We start from the raw sequence: 20214 nt of genomic DNA, 5'->3' as shown, positions 1-20214 counted from the left end.
AGTTGCTTAATATGTGAATAGAAATACTTATGGACTGCTAATTTCATCCCGGAATGATTGACAAACAGGAATTGGTGGGAAATGGATAGGAGTGGACAAGTCTTACCCATATTAGAGCAGTACAAAGAAGTTGAAACACAGCACGGTGTACATAACACTTACCAAAACAGGGAAGCAGTTCATTCCGAAAATAAGGTAGAAATTGTATTTACGTATTGGGGTTTCTTGCCAACTCTGTGAAATTTCATAGGAAGCCAGTGTTCAAACAAAGATGGTAGAAGCACACTCTAGTGTTTCAGACACAGTAGAAAGTGAAATGCCAAAAAAGGATATGGAAGCATTGAAACGTAGCAAGGAAAGGTGGTCTCTACGAAGAAGAAACTGCCAGTGTCGAACAACAACAAAGACTATTATAGACCAAGATGACTACAGGCTGGAATCTTCCCTGAAAAAATGCACTGCATTAGTAAGAAAGCTTAAGAGTGTCTCGAGGGATACGAAAGAATCACTACTGGCTGAAATACAGACCCTCAACTTGTCTATGTATATTTCGGAGATCTGTGGAGCCTTTTTTGAAGCAAGATTTAGAATAGCGGACGTCCCAGCTGTAGTCGAAGTCATTTCCGAAATATATCGGCGTTATCCGGAATTCACTGATCACTTTGTGGAACATTTGTCTCGTAATATCTCACAAAGCAGTGGTTTGGATTGGAACACGAAGAGAAGTTTCTTGCATTTGGTGGTGGAGTTGTGCTGTGTGAATATTTTGCCCTCTTTCAAATTGGTTGCATTTCTTAAGGAGACTAACAAGTCTACCAATATTGGAAGTGATTTGGCTTCAGCGGTCAATGCTTTTACTTCATTAGCAAAGAACTACCTTGCGGAATTGCTCATTTTTCCTCCAACTGATTGTGACAATCCTTTGTCAGAAATTGAATATAAGAAAGGTTGGGAATATTGGATATTGAGCCAAGAGGAGAAGAAACAGATATTTGGCATCTACGAATCACTTTTTGAAAAATCTTGTAGTGTTTTAAATGAACTGCAAAGGGAGATTACAGATTTGGAGAAAGAAACGAGTGTTTCTCGTCAAATGCAAGGTGAAGTACAGCAAGACACACAAAATATATTTCAAAGCAAACGAAAACAGTTTATTAAGCTGTCTAGTAATATCAAGACGCTTTGCAGTTTATTGGGGTTTCAAATGCCTATTATTATTATCCAAGATGAGGAAAAACAAAGCAACATTCATTCACCAAACTCATTGGATTCTTATTCCAATACATTCACACAAGAGACTGAAACAGAGAAACCGCAAAAATCATGTTTTGAAACAGAAGCGGAACGAAAGTTTTATGAAGATTTGCCAAGTATTGTTGTTCTGGACTCCCCTGTAGTTCAACAAGATATTCAAGAGGAGAAAAAAAAGGATCAAAATGAGAATGTTGAAAGTTCTTTGAACGGAAACAACTCTATCAGTCGAGAGCAATCTGATAAGTCTCGTTTATCAGAGGATGCATTATCATCTCTGTTGTCCTGTTCAGATATGGACGAGATAGATAAATGGTGCTTAGAAAATTGGTCAATTTTCAAGAAAAGTCAAATAAGAAAAAAGCTAGTGAAAGTTTTGTTCAATTTTTCGTTCGCAAATCCTGAAATGGTTCCTTTAGCAAGTAGACTTGTGGCTGCTCTCAATCCTATATATCCAGACATTGCAGCAAATGTCACGCAAGTCTTGAAAGATGACTTCATGAGTTATTTTGAGAAGAAAGAAACTGGAGAACACCATCTGAAGTGTCGAATATGGAATGCTCGATGGATAAGTGAAATGACAAAATTTCGATTGTTCCCGGCACATGTCGTATTGAACTACGTTAAGTTATGCTTGGAAGACTTCTCACACTATAACGTAGACATAGTATGTGCTATTCTTGTAAGTAGTTGCATTTTGTATTGGAAGAATTATCAACTAAAGTCAACAAGGAATCCTGTGGTCAGTTCTTGTACAACAAGTCGGAAACGGAATATAGAACGAGCAGTCTGTTAGATATACTGTGGCGTCTAAGATCTGTAAAGAATTTGGAACCCAGACATGAAGTAATGGTGGAAAATGCGTACTATACTGTGAGACCTTTGAATGCTAAACAAGAAAAGAACGCGGAACGAGAACCCTTGAAAGAGTTTATTCATCATATTCTATTTGAAACTCGCTACCATTATCGAGAACTTCCTTGGCTGGTGAAAAAGTTAAGGAAACTCCCTTGTACAATGGAAATGGAAACGTTCCTTGTTGACGAGTTTCTGCAAACTGAAAAGTTTCCATATGACTGTCTAGGAGATATGTCAAAGGTTATCACTGAATATTCAAAATATAGAGACTCCATTGGAATCGGTATTGTGGATGGTAAGTTATCTTGTACAGCAGCATGTTACTGTAGTTGATAATTTTCATAATCATGTATTATTTAGGAATTGTTGAAGCTATCTTTTGTCTTCTTGAAAACCAGGACAACCGTTTCTTACAGCAAAGACTTGCACAGTTGAAGCTTTTAGGAGAATTATTCAAGACGCGTTTCGTCAATGGCAGGTTTATCATGAATTTGGCTTATTGTATTATTTCTTATGGTTGGAACGAATCTTTATTGGTGGAACAGGAAAATGGTTTGTTTGTCAGAGTACGAATGGTTTGTTCACTTCTTGAGACTTGTGGTTTGGAGTTATTAGATACAGTATCCTTCAGAAAAATGGAGACATTTTTATTGCATCTATTCCAAATGATATGGCAATCTAGCAAAGGTATTGGAACAGGAGAAGATTTGTCCATTAAAGTATTGAGCTTGTTGCCCATTCATTTGCAGCATTTAGTCACTGAAATAGCAGAGATGTATTCTGCATCTTCTCTAGCGTCCATTACAGGTGGACAGTTGACTGAGAAATGGGAGCAATTAGTCGACAAAGTGAACTCTGTTCCAGACTTGACTATAGGCAGCCTACAGAAGACCAATATTACTACTTCATATTCTGCCAGCAATGATGGAACTTCTAGGTCAGAAGATAGTTTCTCCGAGGAGATGAATTCGATGAAACGCGATTGGAGTTTTTCTTCATATAAGGAAGCAGATGAAAGAGAGGAAATCATCGCTAGTGAAGATGAAGTTGGCTCTTCAAGTACTTCTCACCCAGAAGAAGAAGGTGCGACCGAAGTGGCATCTTTGGGCGATCAAGGTGAAGGGCTTGAAAACGCTGACAAGTCATCCGTTCATGACTCAGAGTCATTGAGCGAAGATTCGGAAGTTGAAGAGGAGGATACTGAAATATCAAATGCTCCAAGGAAGGAGCAGGAAAGGGAGTCCTTTGACCAAGAAATTTTTGCAATCTTAACTGAAAGTCTTTCGGAAGCGAGTCAAAATCGTAACGCTGCAAGTTCTTCTTCTTCTTTTCGGCCGTTACTTTCCTCGGCTAGAAATGTGATGAATAATAATATCAATTCATTGCGCAACCAAGAAAAGCAGCAGCATGGCATGGATGAGAATGTGCCGTTTCAAGTTTTGATGAGAAGAGGAGGGAAGCCTCAAGTTCGGTTACTGAATATTCCTTCGAATAGTTCTTTGGTAACTGCATCGAGGGCTGTTGATGAAATGGAAAAGGAAGAAAAGGAAGAATTAAAACGATTGGTTCTTACGAGTACTACTATGCAGAGAAAGGGACGACATAGAAAGAGATAATATTTTAAAACCCATTTTGGTTTGGGTACTGAATTTGTTTATAGCTCCATGATCTTTCAATCCTTATGAGTATCGTAAGAAAGTTTCAATAACCAGTTGTGTGATGGTTGGCTTTATCATATTAGAAAACACAATGAAGATTAATTATGTGATAATGTTCCGACAACCTTAAGTATGTGTGCCTTTTTCAGTGATATTTCAAATAAACGAGATGTATATACGTACAATGCTCTTTGTGAAGAATATTTCTTATGTTATATATTGTGAAAGGAGAAGTGATTCGTTGGCCCATTCTTATTTTCATTTTGGGATTAGGGTTCCATTGGTTGCTTTTGGTTACCAAGTTCAACTACACACCATGCCACCTTCAAAGATTATGACCCAACCTATAGTAAGTAATGTTTGTCGTTTCATGTTGTGATAAATCGACGGGTTGTTTTAGAACTTGATATTTCGATTCTTGCAAAACCGAACCAAGGTTGTTATTTGGTTATACGAAGAAACGAACTTTAGGATTGAGGGAAGAATTAGCGTCAGTTATCGTTTACTTTGTGATACATCAAAGAATTAAAAATGTCATAGGGTTTTGATGAGTACATGAACTTGGTATTGGATGAGGCAGTTGAATGGAATGTTAAGAAGAACACGTGAGTTGAGATTGTTTGGTTGGTTGAAAAGGACTGAGAGGAGTGTGTAGAAGAATCAATCTGGGTAGAATTCTTCTCAAAGGTGATACAATAACACTGATTCAACCTGCACAAACTTAACAGAGGGAGAGGAGCTCCAAAACAACTTTGTGACGTTTCGGCAGACAATAACGTACTCTGCCATTATTTGTAGGTACAGAGTGGATATCAAATATGCATAATAAAAGTGACCGAAAATCAACTTGTTTCGGAGTTGCTTTTCTATGAACTTGCTTCTTTTGACTTTTATACAAAATGAAACAACAATATCCGATAGAATGGTACAGAGTTAATAACGTGACTCTGATAGCTTGTTCCGAAGTTGCTGTATTTTGTTCGTCAAGTCTTCATGAATATCGCGCAACTCTAGTTGTTCTAGAACTTGCAAGAGAGCAGCATCATGAAGCACTCTTACAGTCTTTGGGAAACTAGCCAAAGTAGTCAATGCTCCTATGATTGCTTCCAACTCAGAAACATCGTTGGCATGTTCGATATTATCAGTCTGTCGAATACGAAGCCTTTGAACAATATTGGCTACGGAAGCAGGACTAGCTGCTACTTCCACTGCAAACCAATCATTTTCACTTTGTAAACAGTGTTCAAGAAAGAACAAAGCTCGATGTCTCACTGCTCTATCTTCATCAGTTGTTGCCATTTGCACTAATATCTCCCCTCCTTTGGCTGAACGAAAAGGACCAATGGCAGCTGAAAAGTTACGTAATAACGCGGATACTGCTCGAACTGCTTTAGCTCGAACAAGCGAACTATTATCTCGCATACACTCAATTAACAAAGGTATAGCTTCTTCATATGTCATAAATGTTTGTCTGACTTCTGTGGAATCTTGCAATGCAGAACCAATGACTTCGAGCGCCTTGGCACGCACAGCTTCGCTAGAGTCTATTCTCAGACATTCCAAAACAGGTTTGAAAGCTCCCACTTTATCCATATTGATCGCACAATTGATATCTTCTATGTAAGCTTCCAAGTCGTCCAACAGTTGGGTTCTCTGAGAGTCATCCACGTTCGAGTCTGCTATTTGCTCTCCTAAAAGGCGCATGGCTTCCGCATCATTTGGTAAAAGAGCTTCCAACCATTTTCGATTCATAATAAGCTGCTCTTCTAGTGATCCGTTCTCTGTATCGCAACTATCATTGGCCTGGTAGTCACCAGAAGAGTTTTCAACAGACCAGTGAAGTAAGGAGTGCAAATTCCTGGTTATTCTCTGTGCATTTTCCTCTTCAACTCTTTCTGTTGAAGAAACTTGTCTTTGAGGTTCACGGCTATTCTCTTCCAAAGTAGAGTCATCATTTGACATTTTCTGTAGAATAAGGAATTATTTCTTTGGTTGACGAGTGGCAACCCATTTCGACAGTTGGTGGTTATGCTGACAACTGCCACAAAAGAAACCTTACAGGATCCAGTTATTCAACGACAGTCACACCTTCCTATTGCAATAGCAGCTACGAAAGTGTCTCTGTTGGAAGATGAACCGTTCTATCACTTACAGAAAGTAAGCCTTTAATAAGTCATTCCAAGTTTCCAGTCTAATACTTGTGCACACAGATAAGTTTTGCACCAGATGGCTCACGTTTTCTATTGATAGACGTGAGTAGACTAGTTTCTCTTTATTTTAGTCCTAACGATATCCTCAACTACTCGCATTTTGCACACTTGCGTATTTGTAAACCCTCCACACGAATCATGGTTGGAGAGTGTGTTCGTGATGTGGACTGGTTTCCTCTCATGGATTCCAATAATCCTGCTACTTGTGCTTTTATTACTTGTTGCAAGGATCATCCAGTTCATCTATGGGATGGCAACGATGGAAGTTATCGATGTTCTTATTGTGCTTATAATCACTGCGACGAGTTAGTAAGTCCACATTCCATTCGATTCTCTACTTTTGGAGACTCGATATTTTGTGGATTTCATCGTCGTTTATGTGTATTTGATACTCAACGCCCAGGAAGAGACTTTATTGAATACTCGTTGACCAGTTATCGAGGACAAGGCCCATCTCTGAGAGGAATTGTTTCTTCTATTGATAGCAAAATAGAAGAACCCTATTATTTGACACTAGGTTCTTTTTCAGGCGTAGTTGGACTGGGTGATTATCGTGTTGATCAAGCTAACTTTTTGCATACAACTATGCGAGCACACAATGGAGGTATAACTATGGTTCGTTTTGTTCCAGGTTCTTCCACTTTGTTGTTGGCAGGAGCAAGAAAAGACGATGATATTGTTGTTTGGGATATTCGCAATACAAATAAAGTTGTGTATCGTTTGTCAAGAAAGAGTGAGACCAATCAGCGAATAGGCTTTGATATCGATCATACTGGAAAGTTTGTATGTAGTGGTTCAACGGATGGCATTATTCGACTATGGAGTTTACAAAATGGAAGACTTTTCATGTCTTGGAATGCAAGTCGATGGAGTATTTCTAGTGTCTCTTGGAATCCTTGTTTTCCTTTGCTTGCAAGCTGTTCAGGTCAACGCTGTTTTCCAGTTCGCAGTCATTCTTGTTTGGGATCGAAACAAGGTTCTGATAGTAGTTCTGAGAGCATTGAAAGTGAATGGTTTTCATCCAACAGACAAATGAAACAGGAAGATGACCATTTTGTGTATCGCAACAAGGTCGCCGCGCTATGGTATTTCCAAAGTCTTTAGTTTAGAATATAGCCATTATTTATTTTACTTAAGTTGGTTTATACACTTAACATGAAACAATAACATCGATTCCTTTCAAAAGATAAACAAATGTATATTTTATATATTCACAAAACCATCAAGATATAGAGCAACAGGCTTGATTAGTGCTGGTATAAACTGAATTGGATAATTTCGGCGCTAATGCAGCACGAATAGCTTCATCAAATACTTCTTTCAATCCTGCTTGAGTAAATGCAGAACACTCTCGATACACTCCTCCGATTTTGGAAGACAGCTGCTTTCCCTATGTCCCACACAATCATGAAAATGACGAATAGCCAGTTGCACAAGACATACCATTTCTACTGCTATAGGTGATTGTCCTCGTTTGGAAAGTTTACTCAACTCTTGTGGGTCATTCACTAGATCAAGTTTTGTACCGGCTAATATAATGGGAACACCAGGAGAGTTTCTATGAAAGGAAGCAATTAATAGCCTCACAACTTGCCAAAGTTCCCAATTACCGTTGAAGTTCAGGAATCCACTTACTTTCAACGTTCTCAAAGGAAGGTGGATTGACAAGAGAAAAACACAAGATGAATACATCCTTTGAGTGAAGGGTCTGTTTCGAAAGAAAGAAGAAATGGAGACAGACCACGTACCGTTTGAAAATAGCTAAGAGCTCGCAGTCTTTGATAGTCTTCTTGGCCTAAAGGAATTCATTATGGACAAGAGACTCTTTTATTTGTGTTATTTCATACCTGCAGTATCCCAAAGTTCTATTTGTACTGGTTCGTCATCGACCATAACTGTTGCTGTGTAGTTGTCGAATACTGTAGGCACATAGTCGGTTGGAAAACGGTTGGTAGTATAAGACATAAGCATACAAGTCTTTCCTACAGCTCCATCTCCAACAACAACAATTTTGATGGTTTTTTCTATGCTCATTGCGTATCGTGCAAAGGATAAGTCAAGCTTTAGCAATCCACACTTTTCAAATTCAAATGAATGTCTCAATAGCGGCAATTTTTGAAGAGGGGAAAGGAAATAACACTATATTTTAGATAATGCTTTCCCAAAGACTATTTCTAAAGAAGGGCTTTATCAACACACATAAGACTATAAGATTATTGTTGGACGGTTATGACTCGAATATCTGACACAGCTTCCAAAAAGGGGAGTTGACAGATTCACTAGTGCAAACCTGTCAAGTCAGATAGCCTTAAGGACCGGCCGTTTATTCTACCAGATTGTCTGGAACCCTGTACGTTCAAGGTATAAACCTCAGCTAGTACAGAGTTTATTCTAATCTGGTGTATTTAAGAACACAAATGAGTATCAACTGTTCTTTATTTCTTTGAATAAAATCTTCCAACCTTTGACGTTCGTCGACGGCAATTGCTTTTTCTTTCTCCACATCACAATTTCTCATTGGGGGATTAAGTCTCTGTTGTTGGGTTGCGAAAATATCCTTCTCTTGAAAAGACATTTCATTCTCTATTGTTATTCCAATTGAGGAGTTTCTTTCCTTTGTGACATGTAGCCAACTACTAGAATACAATGATTTCGATTATTTCATTGGATATTTACGACTCTTGTCATGAGAGAAAACAATGGCTTCCAGTATATCTAAATGTCAACAAGAAGAATCCAGGTTCGGGAGAACTCAAATATTTTGCAATCACTTCAAGTAAAATTTTCAAAAATTTTTGTAGTCTACAGCTCTTATAAAGGCAAGTTGTATCATTCCAATGACACTTTTCTTTCACAGTTCATATCCAAAAGGTTATCACTGCATACTATCCGTTGATGAATCATTTCATATTTCTCTAGCTTCATTATTCATATGATATTCTTCCTCATATTCTCTGAGAACTGTCAACTGAATAACCTGACGGTATCGTCTCCTCAATACAAGATAAAGCCAAGAGAAATCGAAACAATTCGGTCTTTTCTGAATTCTAAGCAAATTGTGACTGTGAACATATATGCTATAACTGAATCGAGTCAACAATATTCCTATTAGAAACAATTCATCTTTCAACGGAGCGTTTGGGAGGCAATCTTTAGAAAAGTCATAGCCTGACAAAACTCTTGACAAAATTATTCAAAATCTCAAGCCAACAATATCCATTCCGAAATAAATAGGTCAAACTCCGAGTTTCTACATTCTTGCTACTATTTCTCCTAAAATGAGTTCCATTAAGTTCGCATAACATTATCTATAAGGCAACCAATGTGAGAGATGACAAATATCTAAACTCCCATTATTATCTTCCCAATAATGAATCGCCAAAAAGATTGACAAGTACACTCGAATAAGTTCCATTGCGCCGAATATCACGCAAAAACCTCAGAGTATCCAACAATTGAAATACCTGTAACTGACTAACTGTTCGAATATGCCAACTACTGATATCAAATGTTGAACGATCTCCCAAACTACTTTTCCTCTCAAGTTCCTTTGCAATACCACGAAGTTCTTCGTCATTTAGTGGCAAAACAAGCCATGTTCCTAAACCCTAATGAAACAGAATGATTCGAATGCAGCTTAAGGTAGCTATAACAACTTACGTGACGTAATGCAAGGATGAACTGTTGCGCAGTACAACAATATAAACGTCGAGGATCCAGAGAGCTCATGTGTCTATTCTCCAATCCTTTTGTTTTGGAAGAAAATATACTTTGTGACATATATCGAAGAACCAAACTTGTTTGAGTTATGAGACCAATTGCTTCCCATGAAAGATATCCCAATGCATGAACAACAGCATTATCCAAATGAATTCCATTTTCTGCGGTTCCTAACCACTGTAAAAAGTGACCAGTTTGATCCTGGCAATATAATTATTATGCGATAGAAAGTTATTCAAAGCAGCTTACCACGATTGAATTCCTTTGTTGTGAAGGACTTGCTGTAATGGCAACTTTCCTGCAGAAAGAATATTCATGATACATTGCCTGCGAGAATACTTGACTTAAAGAAGCTGCAGCCTTGTTAACTAAAATATTCATAATATCAATGTTATTTAAGAGCAACTGCTGTTCAATGAAGTCACTTGATTTCCTAGTTACTTCTGAACTCCCAGAAGAAGCATGTAGACGACTTGTCTCTGTCTTATGACTATGATCATTATTGTGACAAGTAGGCTTGCCATTCTTCAACCACTTTAAGACCAGTCTATAAAGTCGTTATTCTAAGAGTACTTACTTCTGTTGTCTCATTTAATGATTCACAATCCTTCCAATGTATTTCAGGAGTTCTATGAGAAGATTTTGAATCCATTTTTGGCATTGTTTCCGATGAAGGAGCCAAAAGATTGCGAATGACTGAATAATTATCCCCTGAGTAATGCTTAGAGTTATATTTGTCATCAACTGGAACACCAACTGATTTTACAAATGCACAAGTTCTACGAGTAAGGCGACGGTCCTTTTGAATCAGACCAATAACATCAGAAAGCTTCAAATGGATTTCTTGTCGACTTCCTTCTGTATCTGTTCTTTTCAAAAGACGTCCAATAAGAAATAGGATGAATTGGCGCACAGTTTCTTCCATCAACTCCAAAATATCACGAGGAACATAACGACTCTCACCAAAAGCAAACATGATTGCTTCAATCTGGGAATTGAAAAAGCTTTTTCTTGGAGTACTTGCAGTGGAAATATTGGTTGCTTTTGGAGTAATATTAGGAACGTTTCGAGACTTGTAGTTGCGCTTATTTGAAGCATCGTTCGAGTTGGGTTCCTTACCATTTGATAAACTACTTCCTGTTGAGGTGACTTGTCAAGAAAGCAAATCGGCGAGACACTAGGCTTACCTCTAAATGAGTTGTTCTTCGTTCTCATCTTGTTTGGGGACTCTTTCATGTTTTCTGTAGTGGCTGCTTGTTTTGTGTTTGAAGCAACTTTGATGTCCCTTTCCGTTTGCAAAGCTTCTTGTGTTCTCTTTGTACCTACAATAAGGTTTGCGTTTCCAATAGAGTCGGTCATTGTCCACAGCTACAAGACCTAAACAATCCCTTTTTAAGCTTTACAAGTAAATGGAACGTCGTTGTTCATTACGATCCCAAAACTTACAATGTGGTGGTATTGTACTTCTCATGCAGCCTTTCAAACTCTTTCTCACTTGGTTGTGTTACACAGATACAGTTCTAGACATTACAACAACAGAAACTTGTTTGATGTAAATACAAATATTTGTTTTTCGAGTTTCTTTAGGAGGAGGCAACATTTCCATACAGTTTTCAACGATGTTATGGTATCCCCTCTGAAAACTCGTTGTTGTTCGCCTTCTTCACAACAACAAGCTTCAGAAGCAAGAGAAATAGAACAACCAAGCACAGTTTGGGAGTTGGATTTTTATTCAAGACCCGTTTATGGAAAGGATAATAAACGAATATGGGAACTCATCGTTGTGGATGAAAGCTTTCTTCTTTGTCACGTAGAAAGTGTTCCGAATGATATGATCAATTCTGCAGAGTTAAGAAAGAGAGTGGAGAGGCTTTTGGAACAAGTAACGGTGAAACCTAAAGTAGTTAAATTTTCAAGAATGCCGATGTTTAATATGATATCCTTGGCTTTGAAAGACTTGGGATTTGAAGTCAAACCGAGTAGGCGTACTTATCGGTTGTATCATGTGCTTAGGGATCGAGAAGCGAATATTTATTCGAAGATGCCTGGTTATCGCTCGGAGAACACGTTATCCACCAGTTACTTGTATAGTACTGAACGTCTTCCTGATGCATTGAGAGGAGAGAAATTTGCGTTTTGTACAGCAGATTATTCCTTTCTTTATGAGTTGCAAAGTTCGGACACTATTCCATATTGTGATATATTCAATACAGGTGATAGTATTTTATTAGAAAAAGAGTTGCCGGGTATCATTGTATATTCCGAACGTGCCGACTCTCTTGCCAGTTGGACAGCAGGAGCGGAAGTTTCCTTTATCAAGTTTCGTGAAGAAGAACTTGAGTTGGTTCTTGAATGTGGCATCAATTCGCATTATCGTTTGGCCAAAATAGCCGAAGACCATCGTCTCGTGGAAGAGGCAAAGACATTCGAACAGATGAAATGGCATATGAAAGGCTTTCATTTTTATGCTATTCAATCGCTTAAGGAGACTTCGGGAACTAGTCATATTAAAGGTTTATGGCTTTTGAACGATTTTATGGAACAATAAAACATAGGTTACAAAGGAGAAGGATTTTGAGTCTTAGTATCTTGCTTCAGTCATTTATACTTACTTATCCAATAGCTACAAGGCCTTATCATATTGGCTGGAAGAAGGAAAACGAATGGCTCAGATTTCTACGTGTAATTTTGTTGGCGGTCTGTCGCTGTTAAAGGGCGTCTCTTGTCAATTTTCCACAACTGTGTTTCTGTTGACTAGTAGCCGAATATTGTAGATTAAAACAAATATATTATTATTTCTAGTGAAGAGTTGTTGTTCTGATAAACAGCAACCAGAAGAGATCAAAAGTGGAACGTTTCACCTCCCTTTTGTAAAACTGTTGGTGTGAAACTTTCGATGTATTTAGACTGTTCAACGCAAAAGGTTGATCACTCTGTAAAGCTTTAGAGAAAAGATAACTTCGTTTTTTGGTACTTTTGAGAATCAGTTTAACAGCGAGTATGGGCGACAGACTTGAGAAGGGCCAACGTGGAAGTTGTTCAGAAAGTGCCTTGACTAGTGAAGACTTTGGCTCGGCAGCTAGTGAACTCCTGCCTGTACACTTTCAGGCTCACAGAAGAGTGTCGAGTATGTCGTTGGAACCTTTAAGAACCTCTCAAGTGCAGTTGCCTTCGTGTAATTCAGCCTTTCGTCCTTATCAGTTACCTCAAACAGATTTTGACTTGCAGTCGCGTTCAGAGTCGGACACAACAGGCTCTTCCTCTGCTTCAGGCGGCTTTGAGTCTCTCGAAAGTTCTCGGTCGTCTTCTCCCCCAAGAGTAAGTTGTTTGACTAGTGAAGTTTCTCACTCATAGCTTCTGTTGTTAGTTGCTGCTTCGTGTTACAGTGGTCTTGTTGGACACCTATCAAAGAGTTTGTTCGAACTTTAGATACGATAATAGAAACCGTCCCAGAAGATGCTTAACACAGTACGTTTGTTTTGTGGTTGTGTGAATTGTTCGACTGACTGCTTCCACAGTCCAAACCGTGGCGTTTACAACTTTGGCTTTGATAACAGAGACAATGATCTTATTGTTTATGTTAACGATATTCTGGAAACACCTTCAGGTGAACGTTATATTGTTGTAGATCTGTTTGGTGCAGGTACTTTTGGCCAGGTATCAATCTTCAAAATACTCAATATTTGCACAATTCACCTGAGTTACTTTTAGGTTTTCAAGTGTTTCAATGAAAGAACTGGAGAGTTGGTTGCGGTGAAAGTTATTAAGAACCAACCAGCATATTATCGTCAAGCATGGATGGAAGTATACATATTGGATATGTTGCACAAGACACATCCACCTGAAGTGAGCCATATTCGTACTATTTACAAAGTTCAGGACTGATATTTTACTTTTATAGGAAGTGCAACATATTGTAAAGCTTCTACGATATTTTGTGTATAGAAATCATCTATGTCTTGTCTTTGAAAGTCTTAGTATTAATCTATACGAGCTTATCAAATTGAATAACTTTAGAGGACTCGGTAGGTTTTTATCTCTTGTTGAGAGAATATTTTGTCCAATTGTTTTGCAGGACTTGAACTTGTACGTGTCTTTTTGGTACAAATTTTGCAGACTCTTGTTGTCCTTTCTGATTCATCCATCATTCATTGTGACCTTAAACCTGAAAACATTCTCTTGACCAAACGAGGGAGTGTCGATTTGAAGATCATTGACTTTGGTTCCGGTTGTCAGGTATTTCAAGTCCATGTTTGAAATTTTTTTTAAAAATCTTCCAATACAGGAAAATCATGTCGTCTACACATATGTGCAATCACGATTCTATCGTTCGATTGAAGTTCTTTTGGGTGCTTCGTACAACAGTGCCATTGATATGTGGAGTTTGGGGTGCATTGCGGGTAAGGTTTTTGTTGCAATTATTTGTTGGGTTTCCAGTTGATAAGCATTTTAGGTGAACTTTTTTTGGGCCTTCCGTTATTTCCGGGCTCTAGTGTGTTTAATATGATTTGTCGTATTTCAGAAATGTTAGATGTTCCTCCAGATCACCTAGTTGAGAGGTCTAGGAATCGTGGTAGGTTTTTCACTGTCAGAAGGGGTAGGCTTTGTTTTAGATGGAAAGAGTTGATATGAGAGGCTTTTTTAGATTTCATGGCTGGTTTGGGTGGGAAGAAATATCAATTGAAAAGTGTGGAACAGTATGAAATGGAAACGGGGGAACGTGTTGTATGGAAACGATATTTTCAACAAAAAAAATTGAAGGATATTATTATGAGTTATCCTATATGGAGAACCAATCCACCGTCCCAAAGGGAGATTGACTTGCGTCGAAGTTTTGTAGATTTCCTTCATGGTCTCTTAAAGGTATTCACTATTGCATGTTTCAGATATAGCTTGTAACCTTTGTTTAGGTTGATCCAGATGAACGGTGGACTCCTCTTGAAGCTCTTCAACATCCTTTCATCAAGTTGGAACCTCTTCTGAATAATGAACCTTGGGAACCCTCTGGAAGACTTGAGCAACGAAAATTATTGGGACATCGAGCTCGAATTTCTTCCTCCACAATGATGATACAAGGAACTTTGAGTTCATCTGCTCCGAATCCGCAGTTTTTAGATAGTCGTGAAGGTGAGTTTTTGTTTACTGAAAAGAATTGTTTTGTGAACCTTTGAAAAGAGTCCTTCTCTCAGAGCGGTGACGACAATGAACAAAGTAGAGTTAGTCAAACCAATTATCATTCTATGGATGAGCAAACAGAAGAAGAAGTGTCAATTGAGGGAGGGAAACTGGAATCTTGTTCTTTTGAGGAACATTCTAAACAAGCGACAAGCACTTGGGTAAAGAACAATTCATTGCAAAACACAAGTGAAGAGTGGGTTGCTGGAACTTTTATGGACGACGACGAATTTGGTACAACTGCCGAAACCAGCACCACGAGTGCATTGGATGATGATGCTAATGATGAACAAGGAACAGGTTCCGCTGATCATTCCGAATCGACAGATGATAAAGCAGAATCTCTTGGTGTGCAGTCATCAGGAGAATGCAGAGGCGAGTTTAATCTTGAAGCCTCATTGGACTCTCTCAATATGGATGTTGAATTGAGTCAACGTGCCCCACCGCCGCCACCAACAGCTCCTTCGTTGGGATTGGAACTTGGAACGTCAGCTCCTGCAGGTTCTGGTCTTCCAGCAAGTCCCTTTTCAGTTGCGTGGATTCGAGGTTCAAGGTCTTCCAGTGTTGCTCCTGGAGAAATGAGGACTTCCAAATGGTTGCGTGCAAGAAGAGGACTTGCTGTCGAAAGAAGTGACAGTTTCTCGAATCAGATGCACTCAAGAGAGACTTGACTTGGTATAGGGACATTCTGGTCATGGATAAATGGAGAGGCACATACAAATATATGATGCATAATTGTGAATGTAATAGAAATGAATATGATGCAACATTATAAGTACAATCTTGATACACGCCAAGCACTCATTGTTGTCGTTGTTGTTGAAGAATAAAGAAAGTTGGAGACGGATGGAATATAAAAATCATTAAAAATAGGATTGTTAGTCATTCTCCCACTGGATGGAAACGAATCTTATTGTTGTGGAAACTTTACTTTCGTTGTTACCAAAAGAAAAATATGATATTGTTGAGTTGGATACGATAAGATTGGGTGAATTAACTGCTGCACCTATAAATAGACCTTACTCCCTTGCGACCTTTCCCTTTTCACAAGATGTTTCTTACCTTCTTGAAAGCCAACAAGAAGAGTGGGAAGAAGCAGATGTGTCCTCTTCGTTTCTTCGAAAACCAAGTGATGAATATCACAGAGGTTCAACACAAAAGAAACCATTTTCTTGCTTATTGAACGAAAAAACCCGGTGGGAACAAGAGCTACAACAACAGTATTGGCAAAGATTTGCGGAAGAATTATGGACTGTCGCAGAACACACTAGTTTGACAAACCACGTGGAATCTACTGGATGGAATGAAAATCTTCTTCAGTGGTGTGATGTGAAATTGTTAGAAAGTGAAAGTCAGCTAGCTAATTCCAGTAACGGACTATTGGAAAGATACACTCCTGATGAGGAAACAATACGACAACTGGAGATTGCTAGAGCGCGGTATGCTTCAGAAAGTGGAGATTATTATGTGATTGGTGACGAGTCTAGTGGAGCTCCTGTACAAGCTGCTTTAAAACAAGATACTGCAGCGGCCTGGAATGTCTTTTCTCTGACTGAGGAAGACTTTAAGTTATTAGGAATTGGTAAAGATGAAACAACTTTTGAAGAGAATCAAGTAGATAAATATGGGGACAATGTTCGAATTTCAAATAATATTTCGGAGGAGCCATTGGATACAAAAGGAGACTCGGAAGGCGTTCAAATTATCGAAGAAAAGAGACTAACATACGACAGTCTTCATGAACAGGTGGATCGAATCTTACAGAGCCAACAAAACGATTTTCAATCTTTGATTTTAGAAAGGAAACGTTCGAGATTCGTGACAGAAGAAGAATGGGCTATTGTAGATAATGAAAGCGTATCGGAGTTTTGGAAATCAGTGCCCAATCTTGCTTTGGAGTTTCCATTCGAGTTGGACGACTTTCAGAAACGAGCTATTCTTCATTTAGAACGCGAAGAAAATGTGTTTGTCACTGCACATACTTCAGCTGGTAAAACGGTGGTAGCTGAATATGCCATTGCTTTAGCTATGCAACATCAAACCAAATGTATATATACCTCACCTATTAAGACGTTGTCGAATCAAAAGTATCGAGACTTTCAAGATAAATTTTCCGATGTTGGTATTATAACGGGAGATATTTCCATTCATCCACAAGGATCTTGTTTAATAGTAACCACAGAGATACTTAGGTCTATGTTGTACAAAGGAGCAGATGTTGTTCGCGACATAGAATTTGTTGTGTTTGATGAAGTTCATTATATCAATGATGAAGAAAGAGGTGTTGTATGGGAAGAAGTAATCATTATGCTTCCACCGAGAATTAAGATTATTATGCTGAGTGCAACTGTTCCTAATGCTTTGGATTTTGCGAAATGGGTTGGTCGAACCAGACAAAGCAAAGTTTTCGTTATTAGTACTCAATATCGACCAGTTCCTTTACAACATTCAGCATTTTGGAAAGGCGACATGATTACATTGGTCGATGCCAAAGGACGTTTCTTGGAAGAATCTTACAGAAGGATATCACAAATAGTGAAAGAAGAGAAAGCAAATCGTTTAGGAGGCTCTTTTGGAGGTAAAAAGGGTTCCTGGACAAAGTTGACCAACTTTTTGAGAAAGCAACAGCTGACTCCTACTGTGGTATTTTGTTTCTCAAAAAGAAGATGTGAGGAGGCTGCTGACTCTTTGCAAGCTGTAGATTTTACTGAAGGAGCAAGTGAGAAATCTAACATTCATCAGTTTGTCGAACATTCGATAGCAAGACTAAAAAGGGAAGATCGTCAGTTACCCCAAATCGAGAGACTAAAAGAGATGTTAAAGAGAGGAATTGCAGTACATCATGCAGGTATATTGCCAATCATGAAAGAATGTGTAGAAATATTATTCCAGAAAGGTTTGGTTCGCATATTATTTGCTACAGAAACATTTGCTATGGGAGTGAATATGCCTGCACGTACTGTTGTCTTTTCTTCTTTGAGAAAACATGATGGTCGTTCTTTCCGATTTGTAGAACCGGTAAGATATGCTTCACTTGTGCTTCTTATTCTTATGTTATGAATAGGGTGAATACATTCAAATGGCTGGAAGAGCTGGAAGAAGAGGTTTGGATGCAGTTGGAAATGTGTTGATCTATCTTTCAGAAGATATTCCTGATGCAGCAACTTTAAAGTATATTTTGACTGGACCACCCATTCGATTGAGTTCTCGTTTTCGTCTCACATATAATATGATATTGAATCTGCTAAGAGTGGAAGATCTGAAGGTGGAAGACATGATTCGTCGTTCTTTTGGTGAAGCCGCATCTAATATGGACTTGAATGTAATGCTCAGATTACTTAAAAGTGGTCGAAGAAAACTAGAAGAATGGGATCAACAGTTGCATAGAGAATTGCAAGATCCTTCCCTTGGATTGACGTTTGATGACTTTCAAGAGTATTATTTGTTATATTGTGAAATTCGAAAGTGGAACGAATATTTTGTAGATAGATTATGGAATATTCCGATGATAGCTAATCAATTTCTTAGTCCTGGAAGAGTTGTTGAGATTCTGAATGATTCATTTGGGACCTGTAACGCACTTATCATAAAGGGACCAGAAAAGCTGTCTAAAATACAAGATACGAGAATCCAACTACAATCCGATAAAAGGATTGTCATCTCAGTACTATATCTTTTAGATCCCATTGATAATGAAAGGTTCCAAGTAACCAACGATTGGATCGAAAAAGGGAAAGTAGGTGAATATGATTGGGTTCTAAAGAGAATAGATTTGTTTCAGATTATTGCTCCTACATCTGAACGTCTGCAAAATACTCATTCCGCAGTATTTTTACCTTTGAGAGGCGGAGTAAACTCTAGTGAACTGAATCGTGCCATTGATTTCCTCCGTAAAATAACTGTGACGTCGAGATTGATTCCTAAAAAGCACATGAATGTTCATGATTTTGAAGTAGAGAATTGTTGGGAACAAAGAGAGACATTCATTGCCAAATGGAGACAAAGTAATGTTTCCAAAAGTAACCTTTTTCTTTCCGCTTTACAATTGTTAGACAAGTATCATCGATTGTCAGAGAAACTGAGTGTTCTTCAATGGATTATGAGTGATGAGAGTTTGCAATTGATGCCGGATTACACTCTTCGTACACAAGTTCTTCGTAAACTAGAGTAAGCAAAGTTTTTCTAGTTGTATGCCTTGTCTCATTTTTGTGTAGGTTTGTCAATGAGGAGAATATAGTACAATTGAAAGGTAGAGCTGCATGTGAGATCAACTCGTGTGATTCTCTATTGGTTGTTCAAGTAGTATTTGAGAATGTACTCGACAGATTGGATGCTGCAGAGTGCGCAAGTCTTCTATCCATATTTGTCTTTCAAGGATCTTCTCAAGTCTCAGAGTTTGATTTGACCCCAACTTTAGAAGAAGCTGTAGAGCGTGTGAGGAAGATAGCTCTGGCTATTGGAAATTTGCAAGCAGAATGTGGTTTACCTGTTTCTCCTCCCGAATATTTGCGACAAAATCTTCAAAATGCGCTCATGCAAGTTGTGTTATGGTGGGCTCAAGGAAGGTCATTCTCTGACATTTGTAGTATCACCGACGTTCCCGAAGGATCCATTGTTCGAAATATTAATCGATTGGCAGAGTTGTTAAAGGAACTCAAGAACGTGACACGAGTCATCGGAAACCCCTCACTTTATCAGAAACTGGAGAGAGCTAACGAAAGCATTCGTCGTGATATTTGTTTTACTGCAAGTCTATATGTTTCATAGAAGTCACTGTATAATTTGAGCAAAATCTATTATCTATCGCATCCTTGAACTCTATCGACGAATGAATCGTATCTCATGAAGAAAATGGCGAAAGAGTTACACTAGAAATCTTATCAAAGCTACTTGTTGTAAGAGAAGATAAATAATTTCTATGAATTGAGATATTCCAGTCATATAATTGAAAGCATCAAGTTGAGAGTAGTACTCATGTCGTTGATATAGTCGATAATTTTTGGAAAGAAAAGATAATTGTTATTATCTAATGTTTTTATATTTTCCACAACACAAGGATTCTCTTGTGAATATTTATGCAACACAAGAAGGTTCTAAAGTGGCTCTCAATGTGCTTTACAAATGCTCTGTTTGAAACCAATTGGAATCATTTTTGTCCATCGAAGAGAAAAATTGCCAAATTTGGCGCCACTTTTCATGTTGGACACGCGAGACTTTTTGCCACGTTGCGAGAAGATGTGGATTACTACTTAGTCATCGCCTCTTCCTGCAAACATCAAATGCGCTTGTTACGAAAGGTACTCATGGAATATGAGTTGAGTTATCACTAGAAGACTGTCGAA

At 38.3% G+C, this 20214-nt stretch overlaps 9 protein-coding genes across 9 annotated transcripts; 6 read left to right on the top strand and 3 right to left on the bottom strand.

Annotated features, from left to right (window-relative positions):
* Positions 1 to 51: 51 nt before the first annotated feature.
* On the top strand, positions 52 to 3966 carry Gasu_25980 (RNA-binding protein). The gene is made up of 4 exons (XM_005706472.1): positions 52 to 195; positions 251 to 1933; positions 1984 to 2404; positions 2470 to 3966. Exons 1-4 carry the CDS (start codon positions 82 to 84, stop codon positions 3723 to 3725), a joined length of 3474 nt encoding a protein of 1157 aa, XP_005706529.1. The 5' UTR covers positions 52 to 81; the 3' UTR covers positions 3726 to 3966.
* A 25-nt stretch (positions 3967 to 3991) lies between these two features.
* Gasu_25970 (small nuclear ribonucleoprotein E) lies at positions 3992 to 4656 on the top strand. Its single transcript, XM_005706471.1, has 4 exons — positions 3992 to 4116; positions 4168 to 4257; positions 4308 to 4372; positions 4423 to 4656. The coding sequence occupies exons 1-4, from the start codon at positions 4084 to 4086 to the stop codon at positions 4490 to 4492; spliced, it is 258 nt and encodes an 85-aa protein (XP_005706528.1). The 5' UTR covers positions 3992 to 4083; the 3' UTR covers positions 4493 to 4656.
* A 4-nt stretch (positions 4657 to 4660) lies between these two features.
* Positions 4661 to 5741, bottom strand: Gasu_25960 (HSP7-interacting protein). The gene has a single exon (XM_005706470.1). It carries the CDS (start codon positions 5727 to 5729, stop codon positions 4701 to 4703), a length of 1029 nt encoding a protein of 342 aa, XP_005706527.1. The 5' UTR covers positions 5730 to 5741; the 3' UTR covers positions 4661 to 4700.
* A 10-nt stretch (positions 5742 to 5751) lies between these two features.
* Positions 5752 to 7107, top strand: Gasu_25950 (transducin family protein / WD-40 repeat family protein). The gene is made up of 2 exons (XM_005706469.1): positions 5752 to 5924; positions 5978 to 7107. The coding sequence occupies exons 1-2, from the start codon at positions 5796 to 5798 to the stop codon at positions 7079 to 7081; spliced, it is 1233 nt and encodes a 410-aa protein (XP_005706526.1). The 5' UTR covers positions 5752 to 5795; the 3' UTR covers positions 7082 to 7107.
* Positions 7108 to 7164: 57 nt separating this feature from the next.
* Gasu_25940 (cell division control protein 42) lies at positions 7165 to 8681 on the bottom strand. Its single transcript, XM_005706468.1, has 5 exons — positions 7825 to 8681; positions 7726 to 7772; positions 7588 to 7670; positions 7421 to 7535; positions 7165 to 7367 (listed from the first exon to the last, which is right to left on the bottom strand). The coding sequence occupies exons 1-5, from the start codon at positions 8009 to 8011 to the stop codon at positions 7200 to 7202; spliced, it is 600 nt and encodes a 199-aa protein (XP_005706525.1). The 5' UTR covers positions 8012 to 8681; the 3' UTR covers positions 7165 to 7199.
* A 9-nt stretch (positions 8682 to 8690) lies between these two features.
* Positions 8691 to 11071, bottom strand: Gasu_25930 (uncharacterized protein). The gene is made up of 5 exons (XM_005706467.1): positions 10885 to 11071; positions 10275 to 10834; positions 9947 to 10222; positions 9638 to 9898; positions 8691 to 9585 (listed from the first exon to the last, which is right to left on the bottom strand). The coding sequence occupies exons 1-5, from the start codon at positions 11054 to 11056 to the stop codon at positions 9334 to 9336; spliced, it is 1521 nt and encodes a 506-aa protein (XP_005706524.1). The 5' UTR covers positions 11057 to 11071; the 3' UTR covers positions 8691 to 9333.
* Positions 11072 to 11101: 30 nt separating this feature from the next.
* Positions 11102 to 12686, top strand: Gasu_25920 (uncharacterized protein). Its single transcript, XM_005706466.1, has one exon. It carries the CDS (start codon positions 11145 to 11147, stop codon positions 12243 to 12245), a length of 1101 nt encoding a protein of 366 aa, XP_005706523.1. The 5' UTR covers positions 11102 to 11144; the 3' UTR covers positions 12246 to 12686.
* Positions 12687 to 12691: 5 nt separating this feature from the next.
* Positions 12692 to 15755, top strand: Gasu_25910 (dual-specificity tyrosine-(Y)-phosphorylation regulated kinase). The gene is made up of 11 exons (XM_005706465.1): positions 12692 to 13015; positions 13065 to 13165; positions 13216 to 13354; positions 13409 to 13543; positions 13599 to 13722; positions 13773 to 13933; positions 13983 to 14097; positions 14151 to 14294; positions 14343 to 14560; positions 14608 to 14824; positions 14873 to 15755. The coding sequence occupies exons 1-11, from the start codon at positions 12698 to 12700 to the stop codon at positions 15541 to 15543; spliced, it is 2343 nt and encodes a 780-aa protein (XP_005706522.1). The 5' UTR covers positions 12692 to 12697; the 3' UTR covers positions 15544 to 15755.
* Positions 15756 to 15761: 6 nt separating this feature from the next.
* Positions 15762 to 19797, top strand: Gasu_25900 (ATP-dependent RNA helicase). The gene is made up of 3 exons (XM_005706464.1): positions 15762 to 17890; positions 17937 to 19039; positions 19087 to 19797. Exons 1-3 carry the CDS (start codon positions 15770 to 15772, stop codon positions 19637 to 19639), a joined length of 3777 nt encoding a protein of 1258 aa, XP_005706521.1. The 5' UTR covers positions 15762 to 15769; the 3' UTR covers positions 19640 to 19797.
* The last annotated feature ends 417 nt before the right edge of the window (positions 19798 to 20214 follow it).

Source organism: Galdieria sulphuraria, assembly GCF_000341285.1.
Source record: "Galdieria sulphuraria unplaced genomic scaffold scaf_19, whole genome shotgun sequence".
NCBI classification, from domain to species: domain Eukaryota; phylum Rhodophyta; class Bangiophyceae; order Galdieriales; family Galdieriaceae; genus Galdieria; species Galdieria sulphuraria.
Note: the sequence above shows the minus strand (reverse complement) of the source record. Positions and strands in the feature narration are given on the sequence as shown.

What these genes read in the sequence shown, in the direction of transcription:
- Gasu_25980 (XM_005706472.1), top strand. Translation starts at nt 82, where the DNA reads ATGGATAGGAGTGGACAAGTCTTACCCATATTAGAGCAGTACAAAGAA. An exon ending in CAGTTCATTCCGAAAATAAG is followed by an intron (nt 196 to 250) that starts GTAGAAATTGTA and finishes GAAATTTCATAG; the next exon opens with GAAGCCAGTGTTCAAACAAA. An exon ending in TGGAATCGGTATTGTGGATG is followed by an intron (nt 2,405 to 2,469) that starts GTAAGTTATCTT and finishes TGTATTATTTAG; the next exon opens with GAATTGTTGAAGCTATCTTT.
- Gasu_25970 (XM_005706471.1), top strand. Translation starts at nt 4,084, where the DNA reads ATGCCACCTTCAAAGATTATGACCCAACCTATA. An exon ending in GGATTGAGGGAAGAATTAGC is followed by an intron (nt 4,258 to 4,307) that starts GTCAGTTATCGT and finishes AAAATGTCATAG; the next exon opens with GGTTTTGATGAGTACATGAA. An exon ending in TGGAATGTTAAGAAGAACAC is followed by an intron (nt 4,373 to 4,422) that starts GTGAGTTGAGAT and finishes AGGAGTGTGTAG; the next exon opens with AAGAATCAATCTGGGTAGAA.
- Gasu_25960 (XM_005706470.1), bottom strand. Translation starts at nt 5,729, where the DNA reads ATGTCAAATGATGACTCTACTTTGGAAGAGAATAGCCGTGAACCTCAA.
- Gasu_25950 (XM_005706469.1), top strand. Translation starts at nt 5,796, where the DNA reads ATGCTGACAACTGCCACAAAAGAAACCTTACAGGATCCAGTTATTCAA. An exon ending in CGTTCTATCACTTACAGAAA is followed by an intron (nt 5,925 to 5,977) that starts GTAAGCCTTTAA and finishes TTGTGCACACAG; the next exon opens with ATAAGTTTTGCACCAGATGG.
- Gasu_25940 (XM_005706468.1), bottom strand. Translation starts at nt 8,011, where the DNA reads ATGAGCATAGAAAAAACCATCAAAATTGTTGTTGTTGGAGATGGAGCT. An exon ending in TGGATTCCTGAACTTCAACG is followed by an intron (nt 7,536 to 7,587) that starts GTAATTGGGAAC and finishes TTCCTTTCATAG; the next exon opens with AAACTCTCCTGGTGTTCCCA. An exon ending in CACCTATAGCAGTAGAAATG is followed by an intron (nt 7,368 to 7,420) that starts GTATGTCTTGTG and finishes TGTGGGACATAG; the next exon opens with GGAAAGCAGCTGTCTTCCAA.
- Gasu_25930 (XM_005706467.1), bottom strand. Translation starts at nt 11,056, where the DNA reads ATGACCGACTCTATTGGAAACGCAAACCTTATTGTAGGTACAAAGAGA. An exon ending in CATTAAATGAGACAACAGAA is followed by an intron (nt 10,223 to 10,274) that starts GTAAGTACTCTT and finishes AAGTGGTTGAAG; the next exon opens with AATGGCAAGCCTACTTGTCA. An exon ending in AACAAAGGAATTCAATCGTG is followed by an intron (nt 9,899 to 9,946) that starts GTAAGCTGCTTT and finishes TTATATTGCCAG; the next exon opens with GATCAAACTGGTCACTTTTT.
- Gasu_25920 (XM_005706466.1), top strand. Translation starts at nt 11,145, where the DNA reads ATGTGGTGGTATTGTACTTCTCATGCAGCCTTTCAAACTCTTTCTCAC.
- Gasu_25910 (XM_005706465.1), top strand. Translation starts at nt 12,698, where the DNA reads ATGGGCGACAGACTTGAGAAGGGCCAACGTGGAAGTTGTTCAGAAAGT. An exon ending in ACAAGACACATCCACCTGAA is followed by an intron (nt 13,544 to 13,598) that starts GTGAGCCATATT and finishes TTACTTTTATAG; the next exon opens with GAAGTGCAACATATTGTAAA. An exon ending in GAATAACTTTAGAGGACTCG is followed by an intron (nt 13,723 to 13,772) that starts GTAGGTTTTTAT and finishes ATTGTTTTGCAG; the next exon opens with GACTTGAACTTGTACGTGTC.
- Gasu_25900 (XM_005706464.1), top strand. Translation starts at nt 15,770, where the DNA reads ATGGAAACGAATCTTATTGTTGTGGAAACTTTACTTTCGTTGTTACCA. An exon ending in CTTTCCGATTTGTAGAACCG is followed by an intron (nt 17,891 to 17,936) that starts GTAAGATATGCT and finishes TGTTATGAATAG; the next exon opens with GGTGAATACATTCAAATGGC. An exon ending in CAAGTTCTTCGTAAACTAGA is followed by an intron (nt 19,040 to 19,086) that starts GTAAGCAAAGTT and finishes ATTTTTGTGTAG; the next exon opens with GTTTGTCAATGAGGAGAATA.